This window comes from Populus nigra, chromosome 3 (genome assembly GCF_951802175.1).
Source record: "Populus nigra chromosome 3, ddPopNigr1.1, whole genome shotgun sequence".
Taxonomy (NCBI): Eukaryota; Viridiplantae; Streptophyta; class Magnoliopsida; order Malpighiales; family Salicaceae; genus Populus; species Populus nigra.
In genome coordinates this window covers 19,859,569-19,887,224 of record NC_084854.1, presented here as the reverse complement: position 1 = coordinate 19,887,224, position 27,656 = coordinate 19,859,569, and the positions used below count along the sequence as shown (strand labels likewise).

At 32.9% G+C, this 27,656-nt stretch overlaps 3 protein-coding genes across 6 annotated transcripts; 2 read left to right on the top strand and 1 right to left on the bottom strand.

Annotated features, from left to right (window-relative positions):
* The first annotated feature begins 1,111 nt into the window (after positions 1 to 1,111).
* On the top strand, positions 1,112 to 5,821 carry LOC133687781 (uncharacterized). 2 transcript variants are annotated; one of them, XM_062107099.1, is made up of 3 exons: positions 1,112 to 1,522; positions 2,539 to 5,204; positions 5,301 to 5,821. In XM_062107099.1, exons 2-3 carry the CDS (start codon positions 2,559 to 2,561, stop codon positions 5,595 to 5,597), a joined length of 2,943 nt encoding a protein of 980 aa, XP_061963083.1. In that variant the 5' UTR covers positions 1,112 to 1,522; positions 2,539 to 2,558; the 3' UTR covers positions 5,598 to 5,821. The 2 variants fall into 2 exon arrangements, with proteins under 2 accessions (XP_061963083.1, XP_061963084.1); XM_062107100.1 differs by lacking the exon at positions 1,112 to 1,522 and having other exon boundaries at positions 1,545 to 5,204.
* An 854-nt stretch (positions 5,822 to 6,675) lies between these two features.
* LOC133688924 (F-box protein SKIP8-like) lies at positions 6,676 to 8,471 on the bottom strand. 3 transcript variants are annotated; one of them, XM_062108576.1, is made up of 3 exons: positions 8,255 to 8,393; positions 7,858 to 8,034; positions 6,676 to 7,325 (listed from the first exon to the last, which is right to left on the bottom strand). In XM_062108576.1, the coding sequence occupies exons 2-3, from the start codon at positions 7,955 to 7,957 to the stop codon at positions 6,751 to 6,753; spliced, it is 675 nt and encodes a 224-aa protein (XP_061964560.1). In that variant the 5' UTR covers positions 7,958 to 8,034; positions 8,255 to 8,393; the 3' UTR covers positions 6,676 to 6,750. The 3 variants fall into 3 exon arrangements, with proteins under 3 accessions (XP_061964560.1, XP_061964558.1, XP_061964559.1); XM_062108574.1 differs by having other exon boundaries at positions 7,858 to 8,017; positions 8,255 to 8,386; XM_062108575.1 differs by lacking the exon at positions 7,858 to 8,034 and having other exon boundaries at positions 6,676 to 7,330; positions 8,255 to 8,471.
* Positions 8,472 to 19,682: 11,211 nt separating this feature from the next.
* Positions 19,683 to 24,270, top strand: LOC133690012 (phosphatidylinositol:ceramide inositolphosphotransferase 2-like). Its single transcript, XM_062110151.1, has 12 exons — positions 19,683 to 20,227; positions 20,319 to 20,408; positions 20,989 to 21,075; positions 21,154 to 21,222; positions 22,135 to 22,215; positions 22,434 to 22,505; positions 22,693 to 22,753; positions 22,837 to 22,939; positions 23,232 to 23,327; positions 23,431 to 23,477; positions 23,577 to 23,701; positions 23,812 to 24,270. The coding sequence occupies exons 1-12, from the start codon at positions 20,195 to 20,197 to the stop codon at positions 23,893 to 23,895; spliced, it is 948 nt and encodes a 315-aa protein (XP_061966135.1). The 5' UTR covers positions 19,683 to 20,194; the 3' UTR covers positions 23,896 to 24,270.
* Positions 24,271 to 27,656: the final 3,386 nt, after the last annotated feature.

Here is a 27,656-nt window from a genome sequence, read left to right as displayed (position 1 = left end):
ATGCCTTGCAATAAAGGGATGGAAAATGAAAGCATGCATGCCAAGATTGGTATACGACAAGCTTGAAGGAGGTGGGGATTAGATAAGGAAGGAAAAATGGGCACAAGATTCCCCGCAATCAAATATTTCATGTGGGGTTTTTAGCATGCTCTTGTTTATTCAAAGGAGGCCACTGCTTTCCTTTGTAGACTGCCTCTTTTTCAAACTAGGATGCTCTAATTTACAAAGAACATGGAAAATGCTATGACTTTGCTAGCTACCAGCAAATTTATATATATATTTAATTTAGTGGCTAATTGACTAGTTAAGTCTTCGTAATTTTCTCTTTAGCAAGAGTAAATAACTTTAACATCTATCTTCCTATAACCGGACGAATCCTAATATGTTGCTACATTTTATTATTATTATGTTTATTGTATCCTTGCAAATAATACTATTCTAGTCAAGGTAATCTATTTAAATTGTCGTAATTATAATGTTTATTCTGAAACACACTGAGATATTTTTTTGTTTAAAGAAAAAAGCTCGAAGAGATTAGTACTACTGTGTCTTGCAGGATGTAAAAGCACCTTCTCTACCCTTTTCCTTTCTCTGTACAGGGGGAAAAAAGCGTTTTTAAGTCGTATTTATAATGTTTTATTGCATTAATTAAAGAGGAATGTTGTTCAAAATTATACTCAAGGCAACCCCTGAAACTGCTAATAAAACGTAAGTACAGTAAGATATATTTTTTATAAAAAAAAATATTTTAAAAAATAATAACTACTGTAATAATAATAAGAAGAAGAAGAAGCTTTTTATATAATTCTTTGCCTTCACCTGTTAAAAATCTGAAACGTCTAGAAGCAGAGTTATTATTAGTAGTAAAACAAATAATTAAAACCACCCTTAATTAACCTTTGCCTTATCCTTAAACCTCCCCCCGGAGAAATACTAATCCCAAAATGAAAGGAAACAAAAGCGCGGGGGTGTGGCGCTAACGTCACCTCAAGTGTCCCCACAGTTGAGCTTCGGGATTCGCTACAAGGAAAGAAGTCATGCTTGTGGGACCCTACCTCGCTAGCAGCCTTGTAGTCTAGTCTAGTGTATTGCCCTATTCTACTCTCTCTGCTTTCCCTCTCTGCTTTTATGCGTCTGACCATTGATAACGAAACAAAACGCCACTCTCTGACCAACTCTCTATTCACTCACCATCTCGCTGTTTTCTCTGTCTCTCTCCTTGTTTTTTTACCGTTTCGAAGGAATACGAAAAAAACCCTCGTCTTGGAGGATTAGAAAAGAAGGAAGACTTATTATTTTGTTTGTTGATTTCTGCCGGAGGATTAATTCTTTTCTTTGCATATAATCTACGTTACACTTGTTTGTTTTCAAGAAAGATAAATAATGACAATGATTCCAGTGCCCCATCAGGACTGAGAGACGACTGCCTGCTTTGTTACGTATCGGATCTTTTTCGGGGCTCGCGTTCTTCTTCTTTTTCGTTTCTTGAACCTGAATTTCCTCCTCCTTTGTTCGTTTTCTGGTATGTTTTCTAGTCCCGACTTCGTTTTTGCTCCTAGCTCTGTTCGATTTCTGAGAAACTGGAGGGAAATACTGGATGTGGAAATATTCATGTTTCTTTTTGTGATATAATAATTAATCTGTCTTTTCCACCAAATGATGATTAATGGCTAGACTGGCGTCCATTGTTAGTGGAAAAAGCATGATTTTCAGGGTTCTTCTTTTTCTATTAGATTTCTCTGTCGCCAAATTATTGAATGAACCTGCATTTTGTTTAGATCTGTTACTTTTCTGACTTGATTGTGAACATGGGTTTTTGTTTAAATTGGAGCAAGAAAGTATGAAAATTGCATCAGTTTAGAGACGAAGATCAACAAGGAGATACCTGACCGCCCATTCTGATTTAATTTCCTTCTTGTTTTTTTCCCTGATGCATGTTCTTTTAATTAACTGTGATATTGATTTTAGCTTGATTAAAATTATTGGAAGATGGAAATCGATTGTTTTGTTGTAAGATGATTTGGATTTCCCATGTCAAACAGCCAAAGAATAAAGATACTATTTCTTTCTGGTTTTTAAACTGAAATGAACTTCCATTAACGAAAACAGTGGATTCTTGAAATGGGCTGGGTGATTTGTTGGGATACTATCTGAAGGGATCTCTATTACTTTATCTGAAATTTAGAATAAGGGTTAGTGTTAGGATTCCACGACTGGTGAAGAAACAGTCCCAACAACCAGGAACCTAATTCCATAAATCCCAGTAGCTGTTTTTCCCCCTAGGATTTATCTCTGTTCTTGCTCACGGGCTATTGTCTTTCTAGCCACTTGTGAACTTATGAATTGTGAAAAACTCAATTTTTCCATGTTTTACTTGCTTCCATTCTGCTTCGTGAAAAAAACATATGTAAGCATATTCTCTTGCAGGCATGAGGTTGAGTTAATTTCAGCTTCCTAACAACTTGTGAACTTATGAATTGTGAGAAATTGAAGTTGCTGGAGAGTGAATCAGAACCCTTTTTCCTTGTGCTTTTGCAGGTAAAATGAGTCAGTGAAGAATGGAAGGGTCCAAAATGTCATCTGATGTGAAATCAAGTCGTACATACTCAGAACCTTCCAGTGAAAGGGGATTCGGTTTGGAGCTCAAGAAGAGTTCTAGATGGCAGCAACATTTGGATACTGCTCTTCCAACCCAAGCAATGCAGAGTCTAAAACATCAAGACAAGTTGAAAGCAAAATATTATGGTAGTCAGCGATGTGTTGACATGCCTCGTGAACTGAAACTTCATGCAAATGATAGGATCTTGGTCCAACCAAAAACTTCAGGGAACAACCACCAGCTGCACTCTGTCAAGAGAAATTCAAGAAAGGATGACGAGCTTGTAAAGTATATGTCAGATTTGCCAGGTTATCTCCAGCGCATGGAAAGAAGTGAAAGTATACAGGATAAGGCTTTGAATGTTGGAGTTTTGGACTGGTCACGTCTAGAGAAATGGAGGATTGCAGCAAGTTATAGCAATAGCACATCATTGACTAGCAGCAATTTGCCAAGTAAAATTACAATGAGGTCTACTACCTTTCCAAATGCAGTTCACAATAACACTCTCGCTCACCGAAGCAAGCAGCATCCTTCTCTTTCTTCAAGTCTGAACTCTTCTCACAGAGACCATGTTTCTCGAGCTTCCAAACCTCCTATCCAGAATGCTTCATGCTTTCAAGATTTTGAAACTTCTTCCAAGAGCAGTGTGAACGGGCAGAAAAAAGTACGAAGGACCACCAAGTCTGTTGGCAGAAATAATTCAGATGTCATTCTTGAACAGGGGAAAAGAGAAGATGTAAATCAGAAGATCACTTCTAAAGTTAGAAGTCGGTCTTCAAACTCAAGATATGACAGTATCTCAATCAGGTCCAAGGTGAATATGAGCGCTTGTGACAGTGCGGCCGAGAAGAGAGCTGGGGAGAAGGAAGGACTAGAAGTAAAGAGAAAACCATTGGATCAAACGATTACATCAAGGATCAGAGTTCCATCATCACAGTTGAGAAGCCATGATGTTTCGCCCAGTTCTAAGGCAAAGAATGTTGCTGATGGTAAAACTAAGAAGGGAATAGAGGAGTTGCAAGAATCTTCTATTGATCTTTCTCCTCAACACCAATCCATGGAGAACAACATAGTTCTCCTTGTACCAAAAAAGTTCTCCACAAATTGCTCCCTTCAGGAACCAAGGACACTGCTGGATAAGGATTTGAATGAAAAACACCAACGGAGCTTGTCAGATGTCTTTTCTCATGTGGAAGCTCAGTCGTCAGAACCTTCTTCTGAAATTCTGCACTCATGCTCGCTGATTTCTAGAAAGGAAACTGACACAGAACCCCACAAATCGCGGCACGCTGCAATAGTTACACGGGGTGCAGAGACATCAGCTGATGCATCTGACACATCTGCATGTTCAAGTAAGATGCCAATTAGACTGTCTGAAGATAAATTTGCAGGAGAGAGCAGTGGTAGGGCTGCGAAAGAAAGTGTAATTGAAACTTCAAATACTTTGGATCAAGAAACAATGGAAGTGATGGCAAGAAAAGGCAGGCATCCTTCACCAAATCGCCGGTTTAGCTTCAGCTTAAGTCGAATGAGTAGGAGTTTCAGCTTCAAGGAGAGTTCAACTGTCCCACAGTTGAGCTCCAGCTACATTTCCACGAAGTCTGGCCCCGTGATATCCGAAGGTTCTACTTGTTTGGATAATTCAAACAGAGAGAAGGCAAGTGGTCATAACAGAGCTAGATCCAGCCCGTTGAGAAGGATGCTAGATCCTCTGCTGAAGTCCAGGAGCTCGAGGACACTTCTTTCAGCTGAAAATGACTCTTTAAAGGATAGCTTGAATTCCTTCAACTTGAAGCAATTTGATGCTACTGAACCACTTAAGGATGAAAAGCATGAGCCACCAAGAATAAAAGCTCTCCTGCAGCTTACAATAAGGAACGGAGTTCCTTTGTTCAGATTTGCGGTTGGCAACAATAGCAACATTCTTGCAGCCACCATGAACAAGTTATCATCACCTCAGAAGAATGATTCAGGCTGCGACTATACATTCTATACAATTGATGAAATCAAGAAAAAGAGTGGTAGCTGGATAAATCAAGGTAGTAAAGAGAAGAGCTGTGGCTATATCTACAATGTGATTGGCCGCATGAAGGTTAATAATAGCTCTTCTATCTCTGCTTTGACTGGACCAAGCTCTATTTGCCAGATTAAGGTGAAAGAGTCTGTTTTGTTTGGTGTCGACCTAAGTCAGGCAGATCAGGCATCGCCAAGGTTCATGGCAAATAGGGAGCTTGCAGCAGTTGTTTTCAAAATGCTTAATGAATTCTCAGGCCTCGACCTGCGGCAGACTGATCAAAATGAAAACTTGATGCACAAGGGCTCCTCACAGTGCCTTCCAGAAAGTCAATGTTCTGGTAACTTGGGAAAAACCGAACACTCAAATAGTGCTACTACTGTCATACTTCCCGGTGGTAATCATAGCTTGCCAAACGAGGGAGTTCCTTCTCCATTGATACATCGGTGGAGATCTGGTGGATCATGCGACTGTGGAGGTTGGGATGTTGGTTGTAAACTACGCATACTCTCCAATGGAAGCCAGTGTAGTGAGATTCCAAGGACATCCAAAAGTTGCCTTATGCCAGATTGTTTTAAACTTTTCACTGAGGTACTGCATTTGTGTTTTAGCTGAGAATTTATGTTCACCGCTCTCGTGGTGTCACTATATAGGCAGGAATCTTATTTTGTATATCCACTCATGCAGGGAGCAAACCAACAAGATCAGCCTATCTTCAGTTTGGCACAAGTGGAAAAGGGAATGTATTCGATTGAATTCAGTTCATCAATTTCTTCATTACAGGCATTCTTCATTGGTGTCACGGTTATAAGCTGTCAAAAATCAACTGATCTTCTGGATTTCAGCAATGCTTCTGGTGAAAAGTTTCAACAGGAACCAAGGAACTCCTGTGACGTAACAAAGAAGATCCACACCATGCCCCCAGGGAAGACACATGTGAAATACACTCTAAGCCCCCCTCTTTCCCCTTTTGAAAGGGTGTAGTGGGTTCGTGCCAGGAGGCTGTTTGTTGTTGGTGTATAGTTGCTAAAGTTCTTGAAATGGCAAAGAGGGATTAGAGATGGGGCGTTCATGATTGATCGCATTGGTTTTCTTTGACTTGGGTCGGAATGATTTTTCGTCAGCTGTAATCACCACTAATATCACCCTTGTGTTGAGTGTAAAGAAAACAATGCCATGAAATATACAGCTCTGAAATTCAGAGAGTACACAGTTTTTAGAAGGCAAAAAAAAATTACGTTATCATCACAGAACAGCGACTATATAGTGCCTCGTGCAAAACTTCTTTTGAAACAGGAAAGATTGTGGCGTTCATGTTAAGCTTTCCATTTTATAATGAAATGATAAATCTGTAGATTGATGTGGTAAATTATGAGGGCTTAAAGTAACGGTGCTTTTCTAAATCATCACGATATTGTTGCCAGTATTCGAAAATCTAATTTCGTAAGACACTGAATGAAGCGGGTTGTGGCTAGAAAGGGGAAGAACTATGGATGATAAAGAAAGAAGTGGTATCATCCTACTTAATAGTGGCTCTTTTTAACCAGAAATGTGCTGGTGCTGAGTTTATGCTCTACAAAAAGAAAACATCAACCATATGATTTTGCTCATCTTAGTTTTCACAATATTAGAAGGATATCAAACCCATTCTTGACAATGTTACTATGAAATCATAGCAGCTGTTTGAATGTTTGATCCAATCACCGGAATTGCATCTTGAGCTCAAATAAGTGGATGACAATTGCCCAGGCTCTGTCAAGAACACCACGCTAAATAAACCATATCCTGCAATCCAATGCCTGGTGAATGATCCTCTTTGTTTAAGAGATACTTTGGGCACATACCCAAACATAACAGTACCCTTTTAACATACACGATACGCTATAGTTTTTAAGATCTAACCTGATTATAAATGCAATTTTCAGAAACATTTCTCACAATCTACTCTATAGGTAAAAGATTTAAGGTGTTAAGATCACTGAGAGAGAGTTGCTGAAACTTTGTAAGCCATGCGAGCACGTGTGCAGTTGTTCAACCAACATTTATTACCAAGACTGAACTGTGATGCAAGTGAATCTACATAATAAAAATAGGGGCAATCATCTTTTGCATGTATTGTGATGTGATTGTGAGGAGCTTACAAGTCAACAGGTGAGGCATGGTGAATGGAGATGAACCACTGACCATCAATCTTCTCAAAAACATTTGTTACAAATTGTGCCCCCCAACTGCGACCTTTTGTTTTCACAAATTCTACACATGTAACATAACCTACATCTCCCCTGAAATGCACTCTAACATTTTTCAACTCGATATCTAGTGGGAAATCATAGTTCATCCATACAAGCTCCCAGCTTTCCATGACATCATCATAACCAAGAACCCCACTAGCACCTGGGTGCACGCAACATACATTATCTGCTTTTTCCCAAAGGGATTGCATGGCAGCCAGATCCCCCTTCCTGAAAGCATTATAAAACCGAGCATTTGCAGCCAGTACTGAAGCCTTGCTATCTTCCTGGAGTACCTTAAGGCTGTCCCTGATTTTTGCAGCTTGGGTATAGTTCTCTTCTTCAATGGCAACCTGAAGCTCACGCATTAAGGTCTGCTCATCCAATACAATGCTTTCACCACTTGACACTTCCTCTGAATCTTCACTTCTTACTTGACATGCTCTTAATGACAATAAGCGGGCAGGCTGTGCAAAGGGTTCTGTGCTATATACAAATATACAATTAGAGACCTGCTCCAGCCTAGCACTAATTTAGACAGGAGGAATGCAGGCAACTGATACACACAAAAAAAAAGGAAGAAATGCAGACCCACAATAAACAGTGTTCAACTAGGGGCACTTCCGCTTGCCTGCGAGGAGTAAATCATAAGCCAATTAATTACCTCGCTAGTCTTGGATTTTTTTTTTTCCTTTTTTTTTCATGGTTAGAAGGGGGGTGACTCCTAGAACCTACTAAGCTCATTGACCATGAAATAAAAATGTCTAATCAATCCATCTGAGAACATGTCTAAACGTTTGCCGCCGCAACAAGAGACGAGGACAATACAAGTTGGAACATCAATATGGAAGAGACACTGAAGTGACATAAATATATTCAATCAGATATCATCAAAAACTAAAAAAATAGCAGTTTTAGACTTGCTGTCATCTGTAAGTGCTGTGGTTCACTTGCCCAATAACAAGGTCAGACTATAAAGAAGAAAAAAGAGATGGAAAAGCAAAGAAACTTACGGGTTCCTCCTCCAATGTGCAACTTTTTAAGACAATGACGTCTTTCAGACAAAAATATGTTTGGTTTCAGGGAAGGTGAAGAGAAACTATGGATTCTCATGAAACTATTGATCCATGAACATTGCTGTCTCTTAAACTCTCTTATATCAATAAAATTTACCTACAACAACGTGCAAGCTAATGATTATTAGAATAATCTTATATGAACCTCAATTTAACATAATGAAATTTCAGGATTTGCTGGTTCATTAAAATGAACATTCAATTTCAAATCTTTTGAAGATAAAATAAAAAAGAAATGAAGTTTCAAGGGTGATAATGGATAGATTAACAAGCAGAGTCAGATAACAATACGAGAAAAAAAAAAAAAAGAGTAATAATGAGAATTAAAACTCACTTTGTAGCAAGAGCTAGATCCATGTAGAGCCATGACTCGGGTGGGTTTTTGACAAAACCTAAAATAGTGGCAAGAGTTAAGGTAGGGTTTTGAATGTTCAGGTAGATGGGAATGGAAACAGAGGAGGGCAAGGTTGTTCTGCATCGGTTAAGGCCATTCTGAGAAAGATGATAGATCTCGACTTTCATATGGGCTTAGCCTTGAAAATCATAGAATGGGCTCATCTGTTTTGTATTCTGATTTCTGCTCAAAAAGCTAACAAAACAATCGTTCATGGGCTGTAGGAGATCGTTTAGAACCACAAGAGAGAAATTACTAAGATATTTCAGCCTATAAACGTAGAACCCGTGTATTTAAATAATTTTTACTTTTTATTTGAATTTAGATTATGTTTAATGATGTATTTAGACTGTGTTTGGAAGTTATTTTAAAAATATATTTAGATTAAAAAAACTAAATTAATTTTTCATCTATTTTTTATAGTTTTGATATAGGATATCAAAACCATGAAGAAACATTCGAAAATGCATTAGATTTTATATATTCTAAATTCAAACTCACTTAAAAAAAAAAAAAAACCATATACATCTCATTAGTGAACACGTGCTAGATAAATGGTAGTGCAGAAGAGAGCATGTTGCCATCAATCAAGGTGCTTTATAGTTTGAAAAACGAAACACCCTTTTTACTTGTAGATCAAGAGCACCCCGGGAATTTATGTGGATAAACCATGTGTCTTCTTTACAAGAAACTTCTTACATGATGTGCTTTATAGTTATTTATTTTTATGTTTAATTTTAATTTATTTTTATTTTAAATTAATTATTTTTATGTTATGTATTGTTTTAATATACTGATATAAAATAAATTTTTTAAAATTAAAAAATATTATTTTAATATATTTCAAAATAAAAATTATTTTAAAAAGTAATTACTACCGCAAATTAAAAAAAACATGGATTTTAGCTGCCATCCATTCCATTTCATCGTGCATGCCAACAAGCCAAGACCCCAAATGCCTTGTGAAATTTCCTCTGTACAGTAGCTGTGAAACTTCAGCTGCAAAATACTTGCAATCTGATGCCTTCGTTGAGAAGATTAAAAAAACAATTGCCTAATCACGTGGCCCCTCTAGAAAACGATGGTTGGTGTGGGGCCCGTTTTGAAGTCAAGTCAATATTTTTTTGCAATATTTGACCATATTATGGGCTCCAACTACCAAGTGGTCGGAGGAAAAACTTGGTCAGAAAGTTGTATTCTTACAGACTCCATCTTCTCGAGAGAGAAGAATCCCTCGCTTAACCCACCAGCTAACCTTACCTGACAGCTCCAATGGTGTGATGAAAATTATTATTTTTATGAATCAAAAAGATTTTCTATGTGCATGCCGGTCTTCTTTTAACTTCTAATCTATTGATAGCAGCGAGAGGGATTTTTTCTTCTTTTTTTTAATCCAGAGGCAGATCGAGCAGTTAACTGTTAACTAATGAGTAGAAAAGCATTCTTGTTCTCAATAAATGGATTGATCCCACATAATTACAAGATTGTTTTCTGCTATCAAAACATGTGAGAGAAGTTGTTTACGTGAGCAGACGGGTACTCGAGTACGAGATTTTTCAAAAGCGTGGTAAAGAATATTTTAGAAAGTATTTTTTATTTAAAAATATATTAAAATAATATTTTTTTATTTTTAAAAAATTATTACTGCTATGCTATTTTTAATGAAAACTGAGGGATTTTTTCCGGAACGCTGTTTGGAATGGAATTGACTAGTATATTTGGGATTGTGTTAAGACTGCTTTTTAAATAATTTTTTATGCTAAAATATATGTTAATGATTTTTTTTATTTTTAAAAAATTATTTTTGATATCAGTATATAAAAATGATCCAAAACATACAGATCATATTAAATTTTAACAAAAAAAATTAAATTTTTTGAAACGGTTTCTAAGAACATCATTCTAAGAAATTGTTTTTATTTTTTGTTGCTGTGAAGAATCCGAGTGAAAGTAGTAGCTACTCAAGTTCTACGTTGTGCACAAAATGTCTTTTTTCAGAGCATATATGCTAATGTATTGGGAAAGCTATAAATTAATTAATAACAATCCGTTTCAAGAATCCAACACTGCCCCCCATCAAAAAAGAAAGAAGAGAAACCCAACACTATCCGAGAAAAAGCGGTGGGGATGATACAATATTGTTCGTTGAGCTGTGTTCTATGGACCACGATCGTGGGGACCTTCCGATCTGGAGAGCTTTTATGTGCAGAAATTAAAGGTAGATTTTCTTGAGTCTAAGGGCATCGGGAATTTAAAGTTTGAATTGACTATTCATGGTACCACCGAGTTGTTTCCATATTTTGATGGCATCTTGTGGTTCTGAGCCAATAACAAAGATCGTGAAGGTAAGATGCTGCCATTTACGCAAAAACGAAGGTGCTGGCTGGCTGGCTGGCTGGCTGGCTGGCTGGCTGGCTCCTCATCGCTCCTCTTTGCCACTGCCGAAAGGGAGCTGATGCAACAAACAAATAGCCAGCAAAGAAAGTCAGGGACCTGAGCTGTGAATTGGGGGGCCCTAAGAAGTAGGAAAGGGGAGATGAATTATCAACTGTTTTTTTTCGTTTTTGCCTTAATTTCCCTTTTCTTGATCTTTTTTAAAATGCTTATATTTTATATTATTTTAAATAAATACAAGGCGTGGACAATCCAGCATGTTGGTTGTAAAGTTCTTACAATATATCCAATCCGAAAATTGCTCACATTGGTTTTTTTTTTTTTTGTTATTTTCAGGTGGGCTTAAAGCCTTAAAGGCAATTTGGTATTTTGATTATTATATATATATAAAGAATTACTCACGAGTGCAGCTCAGTCACCAGCGTGTGAATCGCTCTCACATCTTAAGGTAATGCACGTGGTAGTGGCAAAAAAAATCTTTCATCCTTTTCAATTCGTCCAAGTGGTGTCTATCTCCTTGTATGACACGTGTATAGTACCTTCGCCGGTTTGGCACCAAATGGATTTTTCTCTCTCCCCCTCTCTCTCCTCGAATTACACAATAGCTTTAGAATACTTTTCCCCGGTACCAATTTGTTTCTCCTTCAAATTTATTTTATATTATTCTGTTTGTGATTTTTTTATTTGAATAAATTATTTTAATTTAAAAAATATTTTTAATTTCATTTTATTTTAATTTTTTCATTTCTCAAATTTAATTTCTTTTTTTATTGCTATTTTATTAATTGAGATATTTTTTAACGATTTTATCTTTGTTAATTTTATTTTTCTATCAAATTTGATTTTCATTCTTTTTATTTTATTTTAATATAAATTTCATGAAATTATTACCTTTCATGTCTTCAATTTCAAGTTACAAAGGTTAACCATTATTTATCCTGAATTATAAAAAAAAATATCCAACATGTGGCTCGGCATGAGTAAAAAATACACTTCTTGTTATGAAAAATTGAGATATGGAGAATCGGCGAGTGGTAATGAACCAAACATATCAAGGCCAATAATTTCCTCTCAGATTAAAAAGGAAAAAAAAATACTTGTAATATGATTTAATAATATATATAAAAAAAGAAATTGAATTCTTCTGCTTATTTATTCCAATTTCGCGGTATCCATTTACGGCAAGGGGGTATAAAGGAGACTCAGATAAGAGAGAGCGTGGCGACAAATACATGGGGATGCACTGCATGAGCACACGTATACTTGGGGTTAGGTTTGTAAAAGTGTAAAACAAACACGACAATTGACTGTAAAGCTGCTTGACACGTCTTGATCACGTTTACCGAGCCGCCCTTCCCGTTTTCATGCTCCAACACCACCGATGCATCCATTAATTAAACCTCTTCCATCTCATGACTCAGACTTGGCTCGATGGCTCCAGGCCCCCGCCCCTGCTGACCATTGACTGCTAAAAGTCCAAATTGCAGTGCTTGCTTCTTTGGAATTTTATTTATAATCACGCAATACAATTTCTTCTCCCTTTTTTCTTTCGCCTATTTGGAATTGTTTATCAATCTAAACTCAACCGACGCAAATACTTTTATTTAAAACTCTATGGTGGGCTAATATCGCTTCTATTTAGTATTTCATTTTAAATGGGATTGGCTAAATTTAAAAAAAAATTATTTATATACATATTTTTAAATTGCTTTGATGTATTAATATCAAAAATAATTTTTAAAAATTAAAAAAAATATGTTTTTTTAAATAAAAAATATTTTAAAAAGTAATTATTATCATACACCGAAACACTCTATCATTTGATGATCAATGCAATTGACATTGCATATTCATATAACCTTTTTCTTTTTCATTAAGATAAAATATCTCATTGCTTGAAAAAAAAATCATTTAAAAAATATTTTTATATATATTTTTGAATTGTTTGAAGTGTTAATATCAAAATTAATTTTAAAAAATAAAAAAATTATTTTAATATTTTTTTAAATAAAAAAATTTTTAAAAAATAATTACTAGTTACCATGCATCCAAACACTTCATCATTTGATGATCAATGCAATCGCATCGCATATTCATATTTCCTTTTTCTTTTTCATTGAGTTCAAATATCTGATTGCTTGAAGAAAAAAAAAAAAGAGTTCAAAACAAGAATTAAAAAGTACCAATTACATGCAGTGCAATTTGACTCGTCAAACTTTCATTTTGTTTCCATTGTTGTGTAGTTTATTGTCCTGTAGACTTCCAAGAAACAAAAACTAATTAATGATATATTCCAAAAGGTTGCTTGTATTTATGGAGTTGCACGATAACAATAAATTAAATTGAAGAGAAGTATTTTTAATCATGTGAATCTTTTTCACAATAATTGCTATATAGATTCAATCTTATGTGAATATTTTAATTAATCGTTGCGGTAAATGTTATTATTATTATAATTGATTGATTTAAATAACGTGATTGACTAAGGCCTATATGAGAAAGTCTACAGAGTCGTATTTGTCATGACACTCTCTGAGATTATCTACAAAGTCATGTCGCTCAACTAATTTCGGGATGTTTAGTAATGTGATCAAAACGTTATTTGCTTGATTTTTTTATATTTTATCGTTGTAACATGCTATATTAAAAAAATATTTTTAAAAAAATATTATAAAAAAAACCCTTAAAACAAGATTACTAATACATTTCCAAACATTATTTTAATTCATGGACAGACCCCTAAATTCTCCCAGCACTGTCATTGCTCACTCCATGAGCGGGAGGGGCCTATAAAAATTAAAGTTCCGTTGGCCTTTTCAAATAAACCCGGTGCATTTTATGCCTACCCAAAAGTCAAGAGGATAATAATAATAATAATAATAATAATAACAAAAGACAAGTTGTTTTTCTGTTAAGTTGCAATTTAGTCAAGATTCTAGACGAATATCACTATGGCTATGGTTGACAATTAAATATTCCATGTCATCAAGGGGGTTAATCAACCGCCAAAATAATGTGTGATGTGATATAAGCTTGGACAAAGTCTTCCATCCCCTCTTAATAAATATATAATTTAAGTGACTTTCATATTTCTTATTTTAGAAAAATCTAAATTCAAATATTTCATATTTCTTATATTAGACTTACTTTACCATTGCTATATAAAAGCTATGAATTTGAAATATAAAGACACATAAACTACACGTTGATTAGTATTATAGTAGCATTATTTTTTATTTAAAATAACAACAAAAATTTAAATTTTTTAAATATATTCATAAAACACAAAAATGAACCGATTCTAAAAGGTTCGGTTGTGATGCCAGCGTGTGTGATCAATATTCTCTCTCTGGTGGAAGTAGTGAGTTAACGATAACAGTGACTGGATGTGTAATTTTTCCACTAAGACCATTTCATGTTTGTTGAACGATTGGGATTGGTGGCTCTATGAAGATCTCAACCAACATGAATTTATGTTTTAAAAGTATTTTAAAAAAATTAATTTTAATTTTAATTTTTTATTTTAATTTAATATTTTTTTTATATTTTTAGATCATTTTAATACGCTAATATCAAAAATAATTTTTTAAAAATAAAAAAAATATTATTTTGATTCATTTCGGTGTAAAACTTACTTTTCACAAGCTATATATTATATATTATTATTTTGCTCTCTGCAATTTTTTTAATGAAATAATGATTAGCCCTCTAATTTTCTTTTTTAAAAAATCCCAATATCGCATCCTTTTCTTTTTCGTTTATAATTTGATTCCTTTTATTAGGTGTTTGTTAATAAAAGTGTCGAGTAAGTTGTTACTGATTCAACTATATATCTTCCGTCTCAAAATTATACCATTTTGACTGTTTATTAATTGAAAAAACACTTAGAGGTAATTTGATCATTTTTTAAGAGCCGTTTTGTTTTTATATCTAACCTATTTTACCTCGTCCTCCTATTTTTATCGTCTTGGAACCTTGCAATCTAACGCAGTTGATGACCCAAGCATACATGCACTCTGCAATTTTACCAGATCATGTGCATGGTCCTGGAACCATGCATGATCTATTCTCACGCATGTGCATTGGATGAACTATTTGCGTCTTGATTTGGGAATGATGTTTGATCATAGAAGATGATGCTAAATTTCCACATTTGCATGGTTTTTTACGGTGGTAAAAACAGAAGGTATGTGGGTTATTTTACACTTCCCAGCAGGGAATTCTCATCATTTATACAATCTTTTTTTTTTGTTATTATTATCAAGAAGCGGTTGCCAGTATACAGAATTTGCACCATGACCTGACCCTGGAGGTAGAATTTAGAACACTGAAGTAGCTAGGTGGAGGTTTTTTTACTCTAATGTGTATGATATGTTCTACTGTTATATCGCGTGGCTGGTGTTCTGGTTATAAACCGTCTACTTGATGTGTGGTTCCTTTCCATTCTAACGTGTAACTAGATTTTTTTTTTGTTTTTTTTGTCTGCTTTACGACAGCCGCAATTTAGGTAAAAAAATTTTAATGTAAAAAAATTTTGTTTGGATAATGATAACTTGAGTTAATTGAGTTTAATTTAATACATGACATGAAATATAAGATTATAATCTAAGTAAATTATGAAATGATATTTGAAATTATAAACATTTAAAAAAAAATATGAGGAAAAAAATAAAAAAATTATAAATATACAAAATAAAAAAACACAATCAAATTGCGAGTTGCAATAATTACATATAATGTTTCTTTTCTTTAACTTTTTCTTGTTATTTAACTATTTTTATTTTTAATTTAATTATTAAGTTGATTTAAAATTAAGTTTGATGTTTTGTTTTGGTTGGTTGGTTTTATATATGATTTTTGTAATATTAATAATAATTTTTTATATTAAGTTAATACTTAATTTGAAAAAATAAAAATAAAATTTATTGATTTAAACTAATTAAAACTTTTGGGATCTAAATTATAATTGAAACAAATATTCAATTCTTTTTTTTAATAAAAAAATAAAATTTTTATTTTAACTTTCTGACTCAATTTTTTATTGTTTTAATCAACATATTTATTATCATTTATCAGTACATATAATTTTTAATTTATTTTATTAAATGCTTGAAATAAACTTTTTATTGATAGTAAAACATTTAACAATGTCAACACTTTTTTTTCTGCGTTGAGAAAAAAATATTTCTTCTCACAGTGCAGTGTATAAAATTAAACTAGTAAAGTTCAAAAATTATTAAATGTATCAACAAGTATTTTTTTTAAATTTTTTCAAAATAAGGTTTTACCTTTGAAAACCAATTGATTGATATACAAATACATTACTCAGAACACATTCGAGAGTGTTGTAACCTTTTCTTTTACGGGTTTTTTAAAAACTGTATTTATTTTTAAAAAATATTTTTACATATTTTTTTAGTGTTTTATTTTTATAAATTTAATGTGCGTGTGTATAAAGTACATTGCACGGCAATGGTAAGCACGCTGAATCATTACATGAGTTGGAGTTACCTGTCTAGAGCGTGTTTGGCAGTGTGGTTGCGGGTGCTTTTTAAATAATTTTTCGTGCTAAAATACATGTCAACGATATTTTTTTATTTTTTAAAAATTATTTTTGACATCAACACATTAAAATAATTCAAAACGTACAAATCATATTAAATTTTAACAAAAAAAAATTAAATTTTTTGGGAACGCGGCCGCAGCCGCGTTCCCAAACGGTGCCTTAAAATATGCAAAAGAAAGAGGGAGTAATTTGGGAAATAACCGTCTAAACAGATGGTAGCAGGCAGTGATCGGGTGATGACAAGTGGTGGGCGCGTACGTGTATCCTCGTTGATTACGAGACAGAGAGAGAAGATAAATGACGTGGCGTGCATGAACGTGATTGTACCGGTTTAAGAATTAAGATGAGAAGCATGCTTTTTCAAATTTTGAAAACAAGGACGTCTCTTTCTCCCTCGTCAGCCGAGCCATGATACCCGTGACTTTAGCCTAATCTACCTTTTTTCTCTTAAACAGTCTCGTTGATCCATCACTCCATCTCATTAAATTCCAACCAGAATTAATAAAAGTAACAAGATGTTGCAGGCAGGCCATGGCCGGAATGGACCACGATTTTTAACCCCTCCCCCCTCGCAGCAGGTAAAACAAAAACATGTAGTCTTTCGAGGGAGAGAATATCTGTTGTTTCTGTTTTCACAGTTTTATTTTTGCTGCCTCTTTGGTAGTTGAGTGGGCCCATGTTTTTATTATTTAAGGTTTGAAAGGAAATTACAGTGTCTCTTTTTTACTGTGAATAATCTATTTAAAATACCTGTCAGTTGGCTCGAAGATGAGGATAAAAAACGGTTGAGAATTATTTTATTTGCCTGGTTTTAGATAAACTAACAAACTAGTCACATTATTAAGTAAAATACTAAACCCGTGCCTTTTTTTTTAAATTGTAGCCCATCTACAATAAAATACGTGTATAAGGTTACAATAAAATTACTCTATTACAAGTCATCTTTTAATTTTTAAAGATTTATTTGAAGGGTATAATAGTCTTGGTACACATCTAATTTGTCTTTTTTTACTTGTTTGAGAGTAGCACCCTTATTTTTATTTTTTTAATAACAATGCAGTTTTCATATTATCATTAAAAATAAATAATTAGAATTTTTTATTTGAAATTGTATGATAATTTCAATTTTATTATAAACAATTGAATTACACATGTATCTTTGTTGTGAAAATTTGTTAGCTTTGGTTTTAGGAGTTTGATTGTTATTTTCTCATAGTTTTTTATTATTGTTGTTCAGTTCTTGGAATATTTTTATTTTTTTATGAACAATTGGATTACTCCGTTATACTCGCTATTCAAAATTTTCAGCATTGGTTTCAAGGGCTTGATCGTAATTTTATAAGGGTTTTTTTGTTATTGTTGTTTAGTCATAGGCTGTTAAAGCATGCTTAGCACACGACGATAATTTTACCACTTTCAAACGATGCATGTGGTTAACGACGGTGGTTGAAATCAAGTTTTCACCACATCATTTAATGCATCTTAGCATCATCTTTTTTTTATAGTGATGCGTGTATAGCAATGAGATATGGTTTGACACTAATTAACTTCTTCTTTTTTTTCCATCTCTTTCTTACTCGGATTGTATACTGACCATTCAGAAAATTATCAAAACCCTTCAATTTCTTTTTTCTTTTGATTCAATTCTTCTTCTCTTAATTGTAATTGTTTTATTTACATTGTTTATTCCTAATTAGATTTTATTTTCTATTTCGTCCCTAGTTGTTTGATTTGTTATTTTTTTTATATCAATTTTGGTCATCATTTCTTTAATTGCTATTTTTTCATTTTCAAGCGTTTTCTTGATTTATTTGTTTTTCTTCAATTTCATCATTGAACAATTCTTTTTATTCAATTTTTATGTCAAGTTTGGTGCCAATTGTTTTAATTGCTATTTTTTTAATTATTTTATCGATTGATTTGTTTTATTCAATTTCTCCTCTGAAGAGTTAAATTTTCCCTTAACATTTAAGTTTAATTGGTCTTTATGTTGAATTTAGTTATAATTTTTTTAATTGTTATTTGTTTTATTTTGCATTATTCGTTTTACTTCATTTCATCCCTTGATATTTATTTAATTAAAAATTTTACTTATTTGTTTTTCAGGTTTTTCTCCAATGGGATGGTGGTGATCTTATGACCAATATGAATGATCCATAGTCTTTTCATAGACACATCTATTTTTCATAGACTCATCTATCTTTTAAATATTCATTGCGGGAAAAAGAGTTTTTTTATATTTAATTTAACAATAAAACTAGCAAAATAACATTTCAACAAAAAAATAGAACTTTTTTCTGGCGCTCTGCTATCATTTTCTTTTTAAATGATCAATAAAAATACTTAAATGCCCTGGTATCAAATAATTATAAAACTTCCTTACAGGTGCATTTCCATTTTACTAACCTCAACCAGGCTTTAACCTAAATCGCTTGTTTTATTTTTTTCTTCTTAAAAAGTGCTCTCGACACCTAGATTATCATTTTATTATTTTTTCATTCTAATTCTAATTTTTATTTTTATTGATACATTCCTTGAATACATATTTTTAAAAATATTTTTTTATTTATGTTTCAAATAATATCCCTTCTCTTTAGTTTTTATTTTTTCTTATTTAGCTTTTTTTATAAAATTTTTTATTCTAAATTATTTTTTTTGTATTTAATATTTGAAGATATTATTTTGATTTATTTATAATTTTTTAAAGTTTTATATAGATTATTTTAAAAAAATAATTTTTTTTATATAATATTTATAATATGTGTATACTTATATAATAGCATTTTCCTTTTATTTTATTTAGCCTATTTCTTGTGTGCATTTGTTTGCATTATTTTTCAACTAAATAAAAAATTAATCTTAATAAATAAATTTACTAAATATAACTAGATAAATGATTTGTGTTATGAGATTAAATATCTTGATCTATATATAATTTTTAATTTTTTTAGTTTTATTTTTATTTATTATCTATGACTTATTTATTTATCTATTTACAAATATGATTCTCAATTTATTTATTAAGATATAAAACTTTTCAATCAATATTAAAAACTTTTTTTATGCAATAAAACACTAAAAAAGCCTATTTATTTAATTATTTATTAAAAACAAATATCTTACAAATTGGAGAAAACATTTCAAACAGCCACTATCTATGTATTTCCCCAAGCAATAATACCAGATTCCATGAAATAAATATAGTATTAAAATCAATTCAATGATTTGATTTTTGATAACAAAAAAAATAATGTTTTTAATTAATTAATTGTGTCTTGGGCATGTAATTAGAGGAAATTATTAAGGTTTGAATAAATACACGTGGTGAGCAATGATAGGAGTGAGTTTTAAAGAATCTTCTCCTTTCTCTCTAACATCTACATGTCTGTCGAAAATCTCTCTCATTTTCCTAGTAAGATCGCATCGTACATAAGAAGGGTCCCTCTCTCCCCCTCTTGTTAACGAAAGGAGGGAGAAAAGCAGTAGCTTCCAATTTTTATTAACCTTGAAAGTTGAAAATAGTAGAGTATAAATCCCTCCCTTTTCTCCTCTTTCTTTCTCGTCAATCTGTCTCCCCGTGTACAACTCGCGTTCTCTCTCTCTCTACTAGCAACCATTAAAAGGGAAGGAAAAGAAAAGAAAATAAAACATCCATCCAAAGGCACAGGGCTTTTTGCTTTTGTTTTCCTCCTCTTATAAACTCGTCATTTGATTTTTTCACTCTTTCAGTGGAGATCTCGATCGGTGAAGAACCGAAGAGGTTTCGAATTTAAAGTTGAAAAGTGTAGAGGTTTTTGATTATGTTTGGATTTTGAGGAGAATAATGATGATGATGATGATGTTGACCTTAACAGCTGTGTTCTGAGGTATTATGGAACTGGTGCTTAAAACCCAACACACACAAACCCAATAACAGCAAGATGAGTCTTTACATTGGTCGCGAGGCTTCTAAGGTTTTTATTTTCTGAATTATTTATGTTTTTAATCTTCCTATGATTTGTGAATTTGATTTTCGATTAAAAGGTTTTGTTTTGGTGTGTGAAGTTATGGAAGAGAATATGTGCAGAGACGACAACAGAGATCAATTTACTTGCAGATAATTGGAAATACATTCTTGGAGGTTTAATTTTTCAGGTCTCAATTCAATTCAATTTCTCTCTTATTATTATTGTTGTTGTTGTTGTTGTTTGCTATCCCTTTACCTTACTCTCTTGTTTTTCTTCTTCAATGACTTTAATGTTTGAATTCTTTGGTCACCTTGTTAGTTCGATTTTTAGGACTGTGAAAAAGGGTGAAGGATCTGGTAAAGGTTTATTGTCGTCGTTTGCCCCACCTTGAGAGAAAACTTATACTTTTAGCATAAGCGTATGTTAAGTTCAATAAAGAATAATAAACACCACAAGCATAAGTTAAATTCCCCATCTGTTTTCCCATATTAACAATTTTTGTGAGATTTCACTAATACAGTGCGTGCTGTTTTGAGTTGCTGAATTGCATATTCTGGGCATGTGTTACTAGTGCGTTCGATGGTCATCGTAATCAACTTGTGATGTGATTTTACTTCTTAGGATATCTTAAATTTTATGCAGTGTCCCATCAGATTTTTAGGTTGAGTTTTTGTGTTTTTGCACTTCCCCATCTTATTTTTTTGCCATTCTGATTCTAGTTTGATGTTTATCTCCTAACATCTGTAATGCATGGTTTTTGTCCACAGTACATTCATGGTTTGGCTGCCCGAGGAGTTCATTATCTACATCGCCCAGGACCAATATTGCAGGATGTTGGGTTCTTTCTTCTTCCGGTTGGTGCTAGCATTTCATTTCTCTCCCCTATCTGGTATGCCTGGTTTCCCATTGTCTAACCATGTTTGATAATTCAGGAGCTTGGGCAAGATAAAGCCTACATTAGTGAGACGCTGTTCACCACTGTCTTTCTATCCTTTGTTGTGGTAAGGTTACAGTATAGTTTCCCTTACACTTTTGATCCCACTGCCACTTCTTGTTTAATTTTCTGACCTCGTTTTCCCTGTCCACTTTTCCTAATTGATAACTTCCTTTCAATAGGTTATATTCCTGCCTCCTTTGTGATCAGGATTTCTGTATTTAATATATCCCTATATTATAAAATCAAATGCACATGGAGTTCAAATGTGCTTTGCCATTTCTTGAATCATAGAGTCATCAGGATAGTAACACTGTTTATTAGAGGTGAAGACTTAAATAGTTTAATCATGGGATCTTTACTGTTTATTATTGGCAGTCGAACTACACTTAACTCGCGCATATGCCTAGAATTCTGTAATAGTGTTGTCATTGTTGTACTCTTGAAAAAGCTTTTGTGTTGATTGGTGGGGAAGTAGTTCTTATCAATAAAGTATATTCAAATCACATGCTCATGGTGAAGAAATCCCTTCGCTTAGAGTCTGGTTATACTTCAGAGTCTCTGCCACCTTACATATCTGATGATTTTATGGATAGGAAAATGATTTTAAAATCTCCTCTGGTTCTGATAATCTATCTTTCACTCAATGTGGGGCTGTTTCCTATCTAAGTTGAATTTAAGTTCAACAAGTTCTCTGAAGCGATATCTTATTCAATGCCATGCCCATGCAGCTTTTATTAAATGGTTGTGCTTGCTAGGAACCTTGATAAACATTTTTGGTTATTTACATTATAGGTGAAACGATGCTTGAGAAAAAATAGCTGTGAAGTTACCCATTGTTTTGTTTATCTATTTATTCATATTTATATTTTTTCCCATTTTTGTGGTGTTTATTCTTTAATTTCCAGCTTTGCTTGAGTGACTTCAAAGGTAAATTTTTTATTCTTTTATCCTTAATTGGGAATATGTTCTGTTGCAGTGGACTTTCCATCCTTTCATCCTCAAGAGCAAAAAGATCTACACAGTTCTAGTTTGGTGCAGGGTTCTTGCATTTCTAGTTGTAAGTGCAAATCTATATCTAAGTTCCTTTTCTTTTGTCGAGAAACTTGTATGCCCTGAAATGATATACAAACAATGCCATGCCGGGAAAATTACCGAGATAGCTATTTGAAACTTGTAAGCTAGCACTAAAACACTTTGGTTTGCAGATTGTTTTAGGAGAATATGCATTTCCCCTATGCCTTCTGACAGTTTCTCTGACTTATTTTTCTTCTCTAGGCTTCTCAATTTCTCCGGATCATCACATTCTATTCCACCCAGCTTCCAGGTCCTAATTATCATTGTCGTGAGGTACAATGTCTAATATGTCTATTTCCTCCTCCTCCTCCTTCTATTTTAAAGAAATGAAAAGACGAAATGAATGGAACACATCAATCTAGTTGCTCTTTTAGTTTGAACATTTCCTTTTCATTTATTTGAATTAAAAATTGGAGCTTCAAATCAAGATATATAACTGGGTAGCTCTTCTGCATTGCAGGGATCAAAACTTGCCAGGTTGCCACATCCACAAAGTCTATTTGAAGTACTCTTAATTAACTGTCAGTAACCATTGTTTTAATTTGATCTTTTGTATGTTATTTTCCATGATTTTTTGAGCTGATTTGGTTTGTTGACCATGCAGTTCCTCGGGGCATCACACATGGTTGCGGTGATTTGATTTTCTCATCACACATGATATTTACTCTAGTCTTTGTTCTCACATATCAGAAGTACGGCACAAAAAGGTATAATATGGCTTGTAAAAATGCTGCTTTTTCTCACAGATGGAAAAAGAGACTTTTCTAAGCTGGCTTGCGCCCCCCCCCCCCCCCCCCCTATTGGTCGATAATAGGGAATCAATTTATGATTTTTGGTTATGTGATAGCAATCTGGTTAGAGAATAGTGCAAGAAGTGGTCTGGTTTTCTCAAGTCTGCACCATCCCTTCCCTTTTGTTTTCACATTGTACACAATTCTAGCCAATCAAATGCCCTTACTAGCCCACCTAATTTCAGATTGTCTTGGAGCATTTTTGTAGGTGTATAAAGCAGTTAGGTTGGCTGATTGCTGTAGTTCTGAGCTTTTTGATTATAGCATCACGCAAGCATTACACTGTTGATGTCGTTGTAGCATGGTATGTATGATCTTTTTGATTCTGCAGTTGTTATTTCTATTAGAAAAAACAAATGTTATGTCACTCTGATTTTTATTTTGGCTCCGAAATTGATGCTTTCCAGGTACACTGTTAATTTGGTGGTATTCTTTCTAGACAAGAAATTACCAGGTAAGGCTGTCCTTCAATTTTTTGTTCTAATTTTTCTTTACACCTTTTCCTTGGAGCATCATTGAGTGATGATACTAACTTTTGAGTTGTTGAATGCAGAGCTACCTGATCGGACTGGCGGTGCTTCTCTCTTATTGCCATTAAGTAACAAAGACAAGGATAGCAAGACCAGAGAAGAGAACCACAAGCTCTTGAATGGGAACTCAGTAGACCCTGCAGATTGGGTATAGTCAATAATCTATTAATTCTTCTTCGTCTTCTTTTCATGAAACTGCGCGGTACTGAAATGTGATATAAATTGGTACTTAATAGTGATGCTTGTTATCCTTTCCAGAGGCAGAGAACCCAAGTCAATGGCAAGATTCTGGACGACGCCAATTTAGTCCATGCAGATTCTACTTCAATGAACGGTGCATAGATGAAGGAGGCTGCTATCATAGCAGCCAGCCATAATGCTGCAGGAACTGCTGCTCGTATCTTAATGACCATGGATGGAAAGATTTGGTAGCTGTTGCGGTCAGCTTCTATTCCCAAGACTGCTAGTACATTTGATTTGTATTCTAGAGAGAATGAAACACGGGTTGTGCATTGATACTGCGGGCAGTCCTGCTCCTTTTCATGGTTAAAACAAATCCCTCACTAGCATCAGTATGTCTCATGGTAGTAATCTTCATGGTTCCTATGATAGCATCCCGCATCTTGTGTTGCCCTTGAAACTCACCTGCACTGTGCTTATGTATGTAACTATGTGAATATAATTGTTTGCAAAGCCGAAGGCTATTCTCGTTTAGAATTTAACTGCGAATGTGAATGAACTATAAGGAATGAGCCTTTGTATTTCTTGATCCTTTCCTTTGTCACTTAATCAAATAGGCGAAATTATTGCCACTACTGAATAGAATATTGCTATCAGATTTGGTAAAGAATTCTGGAAACGCTCAGATTAGAGCTGAAATTCCAACTCGAATATAAAGGGATTTAAACAGGGGCGAAGAAAGTTCCCCATGTGGAGATATCAATTTCTAGGATTGATTGATGGTAAACAGTGGCGTCTTGGATGTGGGTTTAGAGCCCTCCTGGTGTTTTGTTGGCTGTGGTGACGCCCAAAGCATTTAGAAAAATTGTATACAAGCAAATCAATGGTGGAGTGATCTACCCTGTGAAGTGTGAAGAACACATGATGGTGCTTTTGTTTATTTTTATATAATTTGTTTTTTAAAGTGTTTTTTTATTTGAAAAAGAATTAAAATAATATTTTTTATTTTTTAACATTTATTTTTAATATCAGCAAATCAATATAAAACAAAAAAAAATTTAGTTTCCATGAAAAAACATGAAAAAACATGTGCACAACCTTTTTCTCTGCATTTTAATAATATTTGATGTGTGTTTAGGATTGGTTTTTTTAAAGTATTTTTATCTTGAAAAATATTAAATATTTTTTTTAGTATTTTATTATGATTTTAATGTGATAATATTAAAAATTAAAAAAATCAAAAAATTTATTTTAATATATTTTAAAATAAAAAAAACTATTTTGAAAGAAAATATACATTTTAAAAAATCATAGTTATGACCGGCCAAGGTGTCCATTTTAAAATGTAAACAGCACCTTACGTCACATGCTTGTTTATTGTCAGGACTCGGGACATGCCGGACCTTTCCCCTTGTTTGTACTAGGCGACAGAATCTTCCATGCTCAAACCAGTGGCCTGTTTCTTACCATCAACGGGTTTCTTGGTTGAGATAAGCACTGTGCAGCCACGTGGTATTGCAGTTTAAGTGTCGATTAGTGAATCATCAATTTAGTTGTGGTTTTTTACTATCTAGTAATACTTTAAAAATTATTATTACAGGTGTTATTTTTAAAAGTTATAATTTATAATTTTTTAAAAATCGTAATCTCAGCTACAGCCACCGCTTCTCCAGCCAAATCCTAATTCAAAAATAAAAAATATTAAATTAATGATTTTTTATATTATCAAACAAAAATCAATTCCAAGTATATAATCAAAGATGCACCGAATAATATTAGAATTGATCGCCTATTTAATGTATTATTTATGGCTTTCTAGAAAATGTAAGCAGATCCTTGCTGCCAAAAGAAAAAAAAACACACCTAGTTGATGCTTTTCATGCGCCTGCATCAACAACCTACCTATGCAGATGCGGAAAACTTTTCATGATTTTCTTGGGGATTAAACTAAATTCATTATAAATACAGTTTATTATTGTTGTTGATTGTTAGCTTGATTAGGGAGTAATATAATATTTTTTTATGTTTTATTGATCATTATTAAATTGATAGAGGATAAATTAATTTTTTTAATTTTTTATACAATAAAATAATTTAGTTACCTTTAAAAGCAAAAATAATAATATGAAAACTACTGAGCTTTTTAGTTTTTTTTGTTATTATTTTAAGGACAGAAAAATAACTTAATTAATCATGAAATCACCAAATTATTAAACCGATAACAAGGTGCTTTTTTCATCTTTGATGTTTTTTTTCTGTTATAATTTTATCGAACGAGAGGTAATTTGATATTTTAACAAATATAAAATATTATTTTAAAAAAGATAGTCGGTGCGTATAAGGCACGCTTACATGTTTCAATAGGTGGGAGTCACTTGCGCTTTTTAGACAATGCATGCGACATTCTCCAATAGCCAAAAAATCTAACTGCCATGTCATCTAAAAGGATCGAGTGATGGCGCATCCAATGAAATGACATGTGTGACATTATAAATGATGGTTCAGATTAATTTTTTCTTCTTCCTCCTCTTTTTTCTCTCATCTTTTTAGGATTCACATTGGTCCAACCAAGATAAATAGTTGTCCACCCATTTGTTTTTATTTTAATCGTAGTTCTCATTTTTTTTATTGCTCTTTATTTATTTTGAATTGTTTTTTTTTCTTTTCAATTTCATTATTTTTCTTAATTGATTTTTTTAAAAAAATTTACCCTTCATCATTTTATTCTTATGTCAAATTTGGTTTCTATATTTTTTTTTAAATTGATTTTTTTAATTTTGTCCTTCAACATTGAATTGATTGAGAATTGAGTTTTGTATTTTTTTTTCAGTGTGATGGTCTCGGTCTTATGACCTGAGTCACAAGTATGAAATGTTAACTTGAATTGACATTGGTCTTTTTTAATCTTTTTTTACATCGATTTTTTTTAATTTCATTATTCAATACCGAGTTTATTGAAGATTCAACTTCTTGTTTTTTTCTCAAATTTTCTTTCTATGTGGATAGCCAGCATCATGACTCGTGTCACAAGTTTCCATGTTAACTTGAATTGTTTCGAGCCCTTTACATCATTTTACTTCATTTTATTTTTATGTTAAGTTTGGTTCTCATTATTTTATTTTTTTTTTCTTTGGATTTTTTTTAAATTAATTTTTTTATTTTAAATCTTATCATTCAACATTAGATTGTTGAGAATTGGGCCCTGTAATTTTTTTCTATATAATAATTATGATTTTATGATATGGGTCAAAGGTATGAAATGTTAACCTAAATTGACATTAATTTGTTTTAATATTTTTTTACATTGATTTTCATTTATGATTCTATCATTTAACATTGAGTTTATTAAAAATTAAGTTTTTTTTTATTTTTTATTTGTTTTCTTTAATGATGGCTTCGCTTTACAACTCGGGACGCGAGTTTGCCATACTTAACTTAGATTGACTCAATATATTTTTTATTATTTTATTATTTTGTCTGTTAACATTAAGTTATCTTGGAATTCAACTTTATAATTTTTTTTTGGCAATAGTTCTTTTATTTTAGGTCATTATCATTACTTTTTTCTTAGATTCAATACATTTATCATCGTTGTTTTTTTGTCAAATAATTAAATTAAGCCATCTAAGACCCGATATAATTTATGACTCAATCACAAAATCTCTTTTATACTTCAAAACATGCTAGCAATGTTTCAATTTTTTTTTTAAGTTAAAAAAAATTGACCCAGTCCGCAGTCAGCGGCAAAGCGCGGTAAGTGAGTTCCCTTATATCAAATGGAAAAAGATTAAAAATGAATTTTAGGGTAAGTGCTGTGGAAGAGAAATAAGCAGACTTACGTCATATTTGTCAGCCACGTTTCTAAACGTGTTCTTGTGTTGAGGTTATAGCTTTCATGACGCTACATGTGGACGTGAAAGGAA

Excerpts from the sequence above, each read along its gene's own strand:
- LOC133688924 (XM_062108575.1), bottom strand. The coding sequence starts at position 8,442 with ATGAAAGTCGAGATCTATCATCTTTCTCAGAATGGCCTTAACCGATGC. Across the intron at positions 7,331-8,254 it reads GATCTAGCTCTTGCTACAAA|CACAGAACCCTTTGCACAGC; the intron begins GTGAGTTTTAAT and ends ATTTGTATATAG.
- LOC133687781 (XM_062107099.1), top strand. The coding sequence starts at position 2,559 with ATGGAAGGGTCCAAAATGTCATCTGATGTGAAATCAAGTCGTACATAC. Across the intron at positions 5,205-5,300 it reads GTTTTAAACTTTTCACTGAG|GGAGCAAACCAACAAGATCA; the intron begins GTACTGCATTTG and ends CCACTCATGCAG.
- LOC133690012 (XM_062110151.1), top strand. The coding sequence starts at position 20,195 with ATGAGTCTTTACATTGGTCGCGAGGCTTCTAAG. Across the intron at positions 21,223-22,134 it reads TCTTTCTATCCTTTGTTGTG|TGGACTTTCCATCCTTTCAT; the intron begins GTAAGGTTACAG and ends GTTCTGTTGCAG. Across the intron at positions 22,506-22,692 it reads CTAATTATCATTGTCGTGAG|GGATCAAAACTTGCCAGGTT; the intron begins GTACAATGTCTA and ends TCTGCATTGCAG.